Source organism: Serinus canaria, chromosome 12, assembly GCF_022539315.1.
Source record: "Serinus canaria isolate serCan28SL12 chromosome 12, serCan2020, whole genome shotgun sequence".
In the NCBI taxonomy this organism is placed as follows: Eukaryota; Metazoa; Chordata; class Aves; order Passeriformes; family Fringillidae; genus Serinus; species Serinus canaria.
The window spans coordinates 8537506-8549491 of NC_066326.1; the positions used below are offsets into that span (position 1 = coordinate 8537506).

The 11986-nt window shown below is 53.6% G+C and overlaps 1 protein-coding gene across 1 annotated transcript; it reads left to right on the top strand.

Moving 5' to 3' along the window:
* Positions 1-1259: 1259 nt before the first annotated feature.
* Positions 1260-7416, top strand: FAM3D (FAM3 metabolism regulating signaling molecule D). Its single transcript, XM_018915198.3, has 10 exons — positions 1260-1486; positions 2175-2237; positions 2984-3091; positions 3672-3692; positions 4167-4290; positions 4539-4597; positions 4979-5029; positions 6032-6116; positions 6259-6385; positions 6562-7416. Exons 2-10 carry the CDS (start codon positions 2225-2227, stop codon positions 6649-6651), a joined length of 678 nt encoding a protein of 225 aa, XP_018770743.1. The 5' UTR covers positions 1260-1486; positions 2175-2224; the 3' UTR covers positions 6652-7416.
* The last annotated feature ends 4570 nt before the right edge of the window (positions 7417-11986 follow it).

The window sequence follows — 11986 nt, forward strand, 5'->3', positions numbered from 1 at the left end:
GGAACTCCACCCAATAAATTTTATCTAGGATTAAGGTGAAGATAAATAGCCCATAGAAATACATGAGTTCCCTAAAGCACTGGCATTTATTGGTTTATTTTTCCATTTCTCTTCCTCTGCGATGAAATCAATGTGTGGAGAGAATAAAAACACAGCCTTGGTGAGGGGGAGGGCTGTGCAGTGGGCCCCAGTGAGGCCAGTGTTCACTGCAGGACTGGGGACACAACAGGGAAGGTTTTGCAAACCCAGCAGAGTTTTGCTCCACTCACTGTGTTCAAATCACACCCCAGGTCTGAATCCTCACCAGATCCAGGCTCTGCTCAGGGCACTTGTGGGGAAGCCAACAAGCTCCCAAGGCAAACCAAAACCAATTTTGAAGTCTTCACAACTTGCCAAGGGGGATTGTGAGAAGTGGCCCCATTTTCCAACCCCATCATCAGATGGGATGGGGAGCCAGAAATGGGAAGAGGCTCCCTGTGTTTATAAACTTCATGCTGAAAGGAGCAAAAGGGGAGAGTCTCGTGCTGCTCCTCCAGATCCAGCCGCAGGCAATGTTTGTCCTCTGAAACCTTTAAACTGTCCTTTTTCAGGTCTGTGGATCTTATACCAGCTCAGTGAAATGGGCTTGCTCATGCCAGCTCTGACACAAGCCTTAAAATCCATTTCAGAGTAACTGTGCTGAGGGCTGGGATGTGAGGGCTTGTGGCATCACAGACCCCCCTGCCTCCTCCCATGGGGACAGATTCCTGCTCACTGCCAGCCTTCCTCTGAGAGGAACAGCTGCAGAGAGAGGGGAGATGCTGCTGGGAAGCCAGTGTGCCCAGCTGGTGCACCAACAAAAACACTTTGTCTCAGTACATGGGGGGACACAAATCCCTCCCAAGGCTTTCCCTAAAGTGCAGGTGGGCCAGTCTCCCATGGGAAGCTGGTGGCAGACTGTCCTTGCTGCAGTGTCACAGCAGGTGTGGGGACAGCAGAGGGGTGTCACAGGGAGAAGTGCCAGGCTCCAGAAACCTCAGCTGAAACTGATGGGGCTGCATAAAAACCCAGACAGTGATGCTGCAGCCCACCCCTGGGTGTAGGGAAGCCACAGGGAGCATCTCCTTGGGGCACTGAGTGGGGACACAGCTCCATCCAGCCCAGGGCTGTCCCAGAGCCATGGTCAATAACACAGCCAGCCCTGGGAGGGGACCCACAGCAGGGCTGGGCTGGAGGAAAAGCTCTTCTCTCCTTCCTCATGACGCAGCAGCCTCAAATCAACATTCAGCCCAGCCCTGCTACAGCCCGCTGCTCCTGTTTACCCTTCAAACAGGAAAAGCAACTCTCAGCACAGCTCCTTGACAAATTTTCTGTCAAACATTACTGAAGGGCTGCTTTAGTTGCTCATGAACTCTCAGCACCCATCTCACAAGTGACAATTCACCACAGGGCTCCAGCGTGGCTGCCAGGACAGAGGCTGAAGAGACTGCAGCCCCGAATTTCACAGGTAGGACTGGTCCCAGCCCCTGGGGGAGCCCAGCCTGTGGGGTGGCAGTGCCTTCCCCTCGGTCAGGGTGGCAGCAGGACAGAGGGCAGAGGGCAGCAGGTGGATTCTCCAGGGCAGGAAATAGTTCATGCTCCAAATGACAACCACTCCCTGTCCACGGGGTGAAGACACTCCAGGATTTGGCCAGGTGGAAATATTTCTGAGTTTAAGTCAGGTGTCCACAAAGCTGGCTGCTCTCCTCAGCACAGTGGTGCTGCCCTTCCTCCCTTCTCCTTTGGATTTTAAGGAAGACAAGCTTGTTCCCAGAGACCAGATCACAGCTTGTCCTCAGACACCATTTTGCAGTGCCTAATATTTACCTTGCATCATCCCAGAAGCTGTGACTGAAAGTGTCCTCATTGCTACCAGCAGAACAGAAAAAGCTGGTCCATTACTGAAACAGGGCATGAATGGGGAGCACAAGGGGCAGCAGACAGGGGGAGGGTTCAGAGGCTCCAGAAGGAAGCGAGGGCAGCCTGCTCCAGGACTTAATCAGGGTGGGACCTTCTGCCTGGTAAGAATTTGTGTATCTTTGGTGACGTCCTCACTATTGCAAATGTGACTGAACACAGCAATTACCTTCTCATCTAGAACCTGCCTGGCTTTGGTGGCTTACAGGCACTCTTTAAGGCATTGCCTCTTTCCTCAGGGTGACCTGTGGCTGTCAGTCCTTCCCAGCTGTGCTCTCTGCCCACCACCATGCGGGTAACAAGTAAGGAGGGACACATTTACTTTTCTCTGGTTTTCTGTGTTTCTTTATGCCTCCTTCTCATTTACATGATGCCTTCCAAGCCCAGCAGCCCTGCCCTTCCCCTGCCAGGGACATGGGAAAGGGCTTTTGTATAAGCATCAGGTTGTTACAAGATTTGTGTCGATTTCAGCCTGTTGTATTTTTCCCAGTGAAACCTTCTGTGACTGGGAAGAGATGGCTATTGAGACGTTCCTGGTTCCATAAGAGCCATTCAGCTGCAATAAAAGTACATTTTTCTGCTCTCTTTCCATGCAGGACTGGAACGTTTTGCTCTGATGAGCGCTGCTTTAAAGCCAAATGCCAATCACAGTTGTATCAGCAGCTGCCTGGCTGTAGCTAGTGACTAATTGGGGGATAGCAGCCTTCCCAGCACTGGGAACATAAGAAATATTTGGATTTACACAGCTTTCTGAGTAATTATCAGATTTACTTTAACACAGAGAGAAATACGAATAGTGCCTCCCAGCAGAGCAGAAATGCCTCTCTGACCATCACCACATCCTCTGGAGATGGTAATTAAGAGATCAGAATCCATTTGGAGGGTGAGGGGTTGTTAGCTGCCTCCCCGCACCGTGCAGGCACTGCCTGTCACCCTGTGCCTGGTGACCAGGGGACACACAGATCAAATCCAGATAAACCAGAGGGACGGTCCGTGCCTGCCCCGTGCCGCAGCCGCTGCTCTCAGCCCGCCGCTCTCGCACACCCAGGTGTGATCCGGGCCCTGGCGCTGCTCCTCACCCTGCTGGGCACCTGGTTCCTCATGCAGACCTACTTCCAGCACAGCTGGAGAGCCATCAGCCTGCGCAGCTGGCTCGGTGAGGCACCGGGGATCCAGAGGGAGGGTGGGAGAGGTTCCTGGCTGCCCTGGCACTGGGATTTGCAGTCTCTGGACGAGGCTTCAGCCACCAGCTCTGACCAGCAGGGCAGGGAGGGGACAGTGTGGTGTGTGGTGTGTGGTGTGTGGTGTGTGGTGTGTGGTGTGTGGTGTGTGGTGTGTGTGTGGTGTGTGGTGTGTGGTGTGTGTGTGTGGTGCGTGGTGTGTGTGTGGTGTGTGTGTGTGGTGTGTGGTGTGTGGTGTGTGGTGTGTGGTGTGTGTGTGTGGTGTGTGGTGTGTGTGTGGTGTGTGTGTGTGGTGTGTGGTGTGTGGTGTGTGGTGTGTGTGTGTGGTGTGTGGTGTGTGGTGCGTGGTGTGTGGTGTGTGGTGTGTGGTGTGTGTGTGTGGTGCGTGGTGTGTGAAGCTGCACACCACACACCACACCACTGGGGTTTGGGTCCAGGGATGCCTGCAACCATGGGAAGCAGTTTTAGAGAGCTGGTGCCTGAACAGCTGGTCCTGGCTTGGGGAAGAGCCAGCAGCTCTCCAGGGTGTCTAATCCTCCTGCTTGACCCCCACAGGTGCCTCGAAGAAGCCCAGCAGTGAGTATTGCTCTCGACTTCATCACACAAGTCCCCTCCAAGGTTCAGGGGGATGGTGGAAGCCTGGGATCTCCTTCAAGAGCCCCTTCCCTGAGGCAAAAATCCCCCTCTCCCAAACTCAGGGGATTTTGTTGCTGCACACAGCAGTGGGGTCTTTGGCAGGCCCCAGCCTTGGCCAAGAATGGGGAAGCTGTGGGCAGGAAAGGGCCTTGCCTTGGACCCAGCTCTGAATACTCCAGGCACACAGGGTGTGTCTCACCTGCAGCAGCACCTGGCCTTGGCACCATAAACCTCAAACAAGAAGCTGGTCCCAGCCCCAGGACAAGCATTCTCCATGGAATAAACTGGTCGAGGTGCTGCCCCCTTAGTGGGCCACTGTATCCCAGTCCAGCCCCGCTCAGCCCCCCAGGGACACGGCCAGTGCCTCCCCGTGGGGACAAAGCCATGGCCTTCAGCCCCACTGCTCCCTCACAGGTGAGAAGCTGCCCCGGCACAAGTGTGGGAACCAGAAGAGCTGCCCCCAGAATTATTTTGCCTTCAAGATCATCAGTGGTGCTGCAAATGTGGTGGGACCCTCGATCTGCTTTGAAGACGTTGTGTAAGCAGCCCATGGCAGGGACAAGGCAGCTGTGGCTGGCCTGGCCTCCAAAAGGGCAGGTTTGGCCTCTGCCAATCGCATCAGTGGCCATCACAGTGTATTTGTGGTTAAAAAAGTTTAAATAGATTTCTTTGCTACCACTTCTGGTTATTTTGCCATCTACAGCCCCTTCACCCCACCAGTTTCACTGGTGTCAGCATCTCCAGGGCATCCCTGCACTCACTGGTGCTCTCTGCTTTCCTTTCCAGCCTCATGAGCAGCGTGAAAAACAACATTGGCAGAGGCCTGAACATTGCACTGGTGAATGGTGAGTCAGAAGGCACTGACCCCCTTCTCCCCACTGCCAGGGGTCCTTCCTTCCCCAGGAAAGCACAGGCCACTGAAAACCCCATCCCAGGCACTGAGGCTGAGCCAAAAGCACATCCATCTGGTGTTGCATGGGGAGCACAGCCACAATCATGGTTGCAAGCACTGCCACAGCCACAATCATGGTTGCAAGTGAGAAGGGAACAAACCCACCTGGGTTGTGCACAGCCAGCTCCACAAACTCCTCCAAGCCCCACAGTCACCATCACAGCAGGCACAACACACTGAGGGAAGAGCAAAGCCTTTTGCTCACAGCCAGGCAAGTCCCAGAGCCACCCCAGTGCAAACTCACTGTGCTCTGTTTTCAATTTTAATCTTTCAGGAACAACTGGGAAGCTCCTGAAAACTGATGCCTTTGACATGTACTCTGGAGGTAAGCACAGCCACCCTGCTCCTTGGTGGCTCCCAGCCAGGGCTCACACCAGCACTGCTGGCTGCTTCAGCTGCTTCTCTGTCATGTATTTAATGACAAAGTCAGGTGGGCTGTGACCAGACTTGCCATTCTGGGTGGTAAAAGTCCAGCTTTCCCTGAGGCCAGCAAGCCTGGAGTCCTCACAATGCTTCCACATCCAAGCTTGGCTTCTCGCTCCTTTTACAAGCATGTAATGGCCTGGAAAACATGATTTCACTAACCTGGATCAACCAAGGCACTTGAGACTTGAGAAAGGTACTTTCTGAGATCAGGTGGTTACACTAATCCTGACACTTTGCAACCTGTAACTCAGTTTTTGCATACTGGTGGTGGTTGAGCAGCTGCTCATTCCCCTGCCTTTCACAGCAGGATAAATGAGGGAGCTCAGGGAGACAGGGCCCCCTCAATCATTCCTTGGGTTTGCAACCTACTCTTGGTAACTCTGGTTTTAGGAGAGTCACCAACATAATGAGATTTCCAGCCAAGGTTGTGAGTGAGATGCTCGGTGGGAGAGGCACGGGGAGGAAGGGAGCAGTCAGCTCATGTGCCACTAGATGGGGCCTTGGATTCAAGCATCCCACAGACGCGGGATGAGGAGAAATTCCCCCCGTACAGCCAGAGGCACGATGGCAGGGAAGGCGGCTCTGAGGCCAGGCAGGTTCGTTTCTTGGGTTGGGAGGTAAATTCACCCAACTTTGCTTGCTAACTTTGCTTTCAGAGTTAGCAAGCAAAGTTTAGGACGAATTTCCAGCCTGCAGTTGTTCCAAAAGGAGGACGTCGGTCCTGTGCACTGCAGGAGAGCCCAGGAGGGAACACAGGATGGGGAATGCGTCATTTGGGAGCCCACCATTCCCCCAAATCCTGGCTGGCACCAGCACAGCCAGGTTATTTCCCACCAGCCCAGAGAAGGCTCCCCCAGCTACCCTGCAGAAGTACCTACTAAATCTCTTTTTTCTCTCCCAGACATTACCAAGCTGCAGACCTTCCTCCAAGGGATCAAGCGTGGCACCCTTGTGCTCACAGCAAGCTACGACGATGCTGCCACAAAGTGAGTTTGCCCACGGAAGCAACACCAGGCTCCCCAAAAACACACAGCTGGGGGAGCTGGACATGCTGCTGCCACCAACAGAGAGGGGGAAAGAGGGGACACCCAGCTGGAGCCACAGTGACACCCTCTTTCCCTCTTTCAGGATGAATGCCAAAGTGCGGGCGTATTTCACGGAGCTGGGCAGCAGCCACGTGGGTACACTGGGCTTCCGGGACAACTGGGTCTTCTTGGGAGCAAAAGGGCTGATGAACAAGAGCCCCTTTGAAAAGGTACATGGCCCTCCCCTGCCATGAGCTCTGCAGGCTCCATCCTCTTCTTGGCACCCCCTGAGCTGCACCTCACCAGTGGCATTATCCCCACGCCCAGGCAAGCTGCAGCTTTTGCCACCTTGCAAACTTGCACTGCTCCAACCTCCTCATTCATCTTCTCTCTCTTTTTCCTGCAGCACATTAAAAATGATAAAGAGACAAATAAATATGAGGGCTGGCCTGAGCTGTTGGAGATGGAGGGCTGTGCCCCCAAGAAGATGGACTAGCATCAAGCTCCAGCCTGCCACGGAGGACAGTCTCACAGGGACACCAGACCCATCGTGGGGACTGCAGCCTCTCCACTGCCAGGCTACAGAGTCCAGCAGCTGCTGCCTGCTCACAGGAACTGTTTCACAGCAGGAACTGTGCTGGCCTTGGAGAAGAGCTGTACAAGTGCCTGCAGAGCTGAGCAGACACGTGGCCAGGCTGCAGCCAAGCCATCCTCATCTATGGGTCAGTTTTGGGTATTTTATTTTTCTATCTTTCAACTAAAAACTTTGTAGAAGTTTTTGTAAATTTCTTAAATGAGATTTCTAATTACAAAACACTACCTTCTCCTTTCCATTTTCAAGCATAATCAACACTTTCCCCCGCAGGCAGAGCATGCCAGGTCCTGTGCCACCAGTCTAGCATCACCCATCCCACAGCCCTGCTCACAGGAGCTCCTTCTCCCCACATGGCACAGGGTAAAGTCATCCCTGGAGATGCTCAGACATTGGTGGTTTCCCCATGGAGCTCTTGCCAATGTCCTACAGTCTCCTGCAGTCACAGCAAGGCCAGAAGTCCACAGGGATAGCATGCAGCAATGAAGGTTAATATTTGCAGACCAAAGTATCATTTCTGGGTGTTACCAACTGGTTTAAACCCAGAAGAGCCAAGAAAACTAAGTCTCTATGTATAAAACAGAAAGAACTTTGAAAATTCAAAATACTCCCAAAAATGAGATAAAAACAAATAAGATTAAAAGTTGATGCCAAAAATTTGATATATTTTGATTCAATAGTAAGAGAGGCAAAGAGACAGAAAGTCGGGAGAAGTTAGAAAATGCTGGGATTACTTTTAAAAGCACAGGATAGGTCACCACCTCACTGTGCTGCCTTGGTTACTGCTGAGACAGGGTGGGGGAGCAGAGCAGGTTTTGCACTGTTTTTTTCTGCTGTTTGAAGTGTCTTATCTGCCCTCCCTGATCTCAGGAGCAGTGTGGCTGGGATGTGGCTGCCCGTGCTCAGGATGCAGGAGCCCTGCCCAGTCTCTGCAGCCAAGCCTTGGTCTGCTCGTGGTGCTCCCTCCCTGCCACGGGACACAGGAGCAGGGCAGGGGCTCTACAACTCCCTCCTGACCTCGGTCCAGGGCTGCAGGATCAGGGGGTTCTCCCCAAGCAGCCAGTGTTGGCTCCCAGAGGCTCAGGGTGTGGTGGAGGCGGGGGAAAGGCAAAGGTCAGGGATTCTGCCCCTCGCTTTCCCCTCCACATTCTGCTCCAGTTTTGCCTTCCTGTTTATGGACCTCAAGGCAGGCTACTCACAGTCCATCCCACCTGTAGTTTTCAGGTGTTCAAAAGTGATTATGATAAGCAGACATAATGACAGAGCACTTTTTGAAGCCATTCTCTTATTATCAGATTCTTACACTGGGTTAAATCCAGGCTAAATCCTCTGTGGCACATCCCCATCAAAGGTCAGGATAATGCCAGGGATATGCCAGCCTTGCTTTGGATGGACGGATGGATGATGGATGTGCAGGTTTCTTGGGCTGCTGAAGTTGTGCAGCACAACCAATAGGTGGGAGCCTTTTACCGGCAGAGCCGGAGCCAGCATCGCTCCGGAGCGATACAGCGCGCCCGGGTCAGCCACACACCGGGAGCTGCTGCCCAGCCTGGGGCAGCCGACACCACCTGGAGAGGAAAGATCCCTGCCCGAAGGTGGGGCAGGAAAGCACCACAGTGCTGCTAGGGCAGTCCCCACGCTGCTGCCCAGCACCGAGCAGGTTCTGGGGAGCACCTGCCCCCTGCTCCTGCCCAGAGGCATCAGCCAAGCACGGTCTGTTCCCAACCCCTCCCGAGCCCGGCACTGCTGGGATCAGATCAGCTGCACGGGTGATGGCTGGGCTTATCTGTCATCAGAGACAGGGATGAATTTGCATCATGTACAGACTTTCATTTCCGATGATTGTATCTGGTTTTTCCCCATCCTTTGAAGCAGGCCAGCAGTTTTGCAAAACATGAGGATGGAGTGTTTCTCCTGGAGCATTTGAAGCATAACAGACTATCCTGCACAGCCTTCTCTGCTTCCAACAGCTCCTAGCAGGCAGTTCACAGGGTTATGGGAGCCCTCAGGCACACCAGGGGAGCAGAAGTGAGAAACAAGGCAGGACAAGGCCAGGAAAGGACACAGCCTGTCCTGTGCTGTCCATCTGCAGAATGAAACCATAGATCCAAAACTCAGCACCACCCATCAACTGGTTTTCCTTAAACAAGGAAAAATCCCCACATAAACAGTGCAACACCTGTAAGAACTTCCAAAGGCAGAACTGAAACAAAACCCCAAAACAGCCACCACAGGGGAATCCCCAAAGAAGTGTAGTATTTTATCCCAGCTTATCCTCTCCTGCTCTTAGCACACACCTGATGGCACTGAGGGAAACCTGTGCCATAAATTGATCCCTAAATCTGCTGCAACAACAGCAGTTAATCTCAAGCGCTGAATCATCCCTACCCGTGGCACAGCAAGAAATAACACAACCAGCAGACACAACAGCCCTGCCAAGCTGCCAGCATAAATATGCCAACTATTTTAAGCCCCTCAAAGGATCTAGATTCACTCATAAACCAAACTGAAAACAGCCCAAGAGCTGTAAAGGTGGCTCCACAGGGTAAACCAGAGCACAGCATCAACTACAGCCCCAAAAACAACCAGCCCCATTCAGCTGCAGGAGACTCTTCCTACCCCTTCTCAATGCACATTAGATATCTGGTTTAAAGCCAAAATCAAAGAAATTTATGTTTCAGCATGCTACAGACAGTTAAAACTAGCTCTGAATGCATCACAGAGCAGTTACTAAGGTACATCACTATTTTCAAGAAATAGGGAGAGCTAAAAGTGCAATTCCTGTGTAGGGACCTTCAGTAGCAGCCAGTGTTTCAAAGAGCCATTCCTGCCAAAGTCTCTGTGTCTTGATAAATAAATCAGAGTTTCTTAAATATCCAGACACTGAGAGGCAGGGAATAAATATGAATTCATGAGTCAAATTGAAGTTGCTAATTTCTTTAAAAGGATCTAAAAAGGAGAGTGGGTGCAGGGACAGCAATCTCCAAATGAGGTTTTGCAGAGCCATGGCATTTTGAAAGCTGTGTTACTGCAGGGACAGGCACCTACCTGGCTGCTCTGCACTGTGCCACATCCCCAGAGTCTTCACCAAGCACGAGCCTGAGCTGCCCAGACTCCCAGGATGCAGCTTCAGATCACCTGGGCTCACCTGGGCTCACAGGAAGCATCGAGGCTGCAGCAGCAAACAGGGAGCCTGGGGTGTTTATAGAAGCAAAGTTTGCAAAATCCAGTGCTGCAACAGGAGCCAAGAACCAGGATGCAGGCAGGCAACAGAGGAATAATCTTCCTTTATTTTTGGGGGTCCATTTGGCCAAAGCACCAAAGGAGTATCTAGGAAAGATGCCACAGGCAAGGACCTGCGGGTGCCGGGCCGCAGCTGGGCGAATCCGCATCCTGTGACATCTTGCCCTGTCAAGTGCAATTACTGTAATCTTCCACAGCCTCTCAAAATACGGATCCCGGCTTAGAAACCGGGCATCCACAGCATGAAAGCTGCCTTTGTGCCCGGGCAGAGCCTGGGTGCGAGCCAGCCGTTAGGTGCATGAAGAAAATGAGTTCTCCACGTGCTGGAAGAAGGGAGGAAAAGCGAGCTTTCCCACCCGACCCCGCCACAGCCGGGCTGGATTTCACGCCCGTGTCCCCGCAGCAGCCGCGGAGGGGCCGGGAGCAGCAGGGCCGCCGGTGCCCCCGGCAGTGACGGGGCCGTGACCGCGGGGAGCCGGCGGTGCCGCAGCCCGGCCGGGGAGCGCGGCCAGCGCATCGCGCCATGGGGGCGTCCCACGGAAAAAAGGTACAGAGCTAGCGGGGCGGTTTTCCTCGGGCTGCGGCGGTGGGATGGGATGGGATGGGATGGGATGGGATGGGATGGGATGGAGAAGGCACCCTCGGCTCACGTGGGGCTCCATTCGCCCCGTGCGTGCCGGTGGCAGCCGGGGATTAAGGGACGGACCCGCTGCGGGGTGCGGGGCCACTCGTCAGGGCCGGATTAAGTAATTCCATCTAATGGGCTCAGCCTCGGGGCCTGCCGGAGCTTCCGGGACAGCCAGGAGGGGATCAGAGCCTTGCAAGCGTGGCTTTAGGACAGACAAAGTTTTGTTGTCTGGGGAGAAATGTCAGATTTGTTCTGAATGCCTCCAGCAGCCTCTGGGATGTCTCCTGCAGATGCAGGGCAGAGCAAGACCTGAGTGTTTCTTGGCCTGGGAATTGGTGCCAGCTCACTCCCAGGACAGGGAGGGGCTGGGCCGGGTCCCACAGCACCAACGTGTATCCCTGTCCTCCAAATCCCCTGGCGAGAGAGATCAAGCAGCTCCAAATGGAAACAGTTCTATGGAGTCAGAGCCCTGCAGAGGTGGCTAGAGATGGTTGTGCTGAGGATGTTGCATGTCATTTTGCTTTCACGGCTGATGACATCTGTGCCTAGAGATGCATCATCCCCGCTCAGTTGCAATGCCCTGTCTGGAAGAAGGCTTCCATAGCTCACTTCCCAGCTCTAAGAGAAACATACTTGTGCACCACACTAGATAGTAACTTCCACTGGAATGGGGACAGCTGTGACCCTCTGCCCCAGAAGGGACCCCTCACGCTCAGCTGAGCATGACTCTGGTCTTCAGAGGTATGGGAACTAAGTGCCTTTCAGAATTTTGCCAGCTTGCTGGACTTTCTTCCAAAACCAAAGCTAGACACTCTTGCAGGGCAAGCATGTGAAAAAGCAACCCACTGGCCAGTGTGACCAACACCCAGAATCAATCAGAGCTGAAGTGGGACTAGTAAACATTTATTTTTCTGGACTTCTGACAAGTGCCAGGTGCAGGAGATGCTGCTCCCAGCCAGCCCTGAGCTGCTCCAGCTCCATCCCAGGTACCAAGGCCAGGCTGGCTCCAGCACACACAGGAGCCCTGGCTGTTCCTGTGGCTCAGGACTGCAACACACCCAGGAGGAGCCATGGTCTGCCCACAGCTAATCCCCAGGCCCCTGCTCACGTGGCCCTGACCTTCAGGCCCCAGCACATTTGCAGAGGCATTACTGGAAACAGAGAAATAAGCTGGTTAGGTCAGGCTTGGCTCAGCGCCACCCAGCTAAGCCCCACTGCATACAAAGCAGCCCCTGCCAGCCTCCTGACCACCAGACCAGACTGCTTTTGGACAGCTTTCCCCACTGTTCCCTCTCTCTGAAACACCAGGATCCCACCAAGCCCAGCACTGAATGGCCTGGCTTTGAAACGCTGCCGGGAGCTCGGGCT

Bases quoted from the DNA above. Each gene is read 5' to 3' on its own strand.
- FAM3D (XM_018915198.3), top strand. The intron at 3,693-4,166 runs GTGAGTATTGCT...GCTCCCTCACAG, and splicing joins TGCCTCGAAGAAGCCCAGCA to GTGAGAAGCTGCCCCGGCAC. The intron at 6,117-6,258 runs GTGAGTTTGCCC...TCCCTCTTTCAG, and splicing joins TACGACGATGCTGCCACAAA to GATGAATGCCAAAGTGCGGG.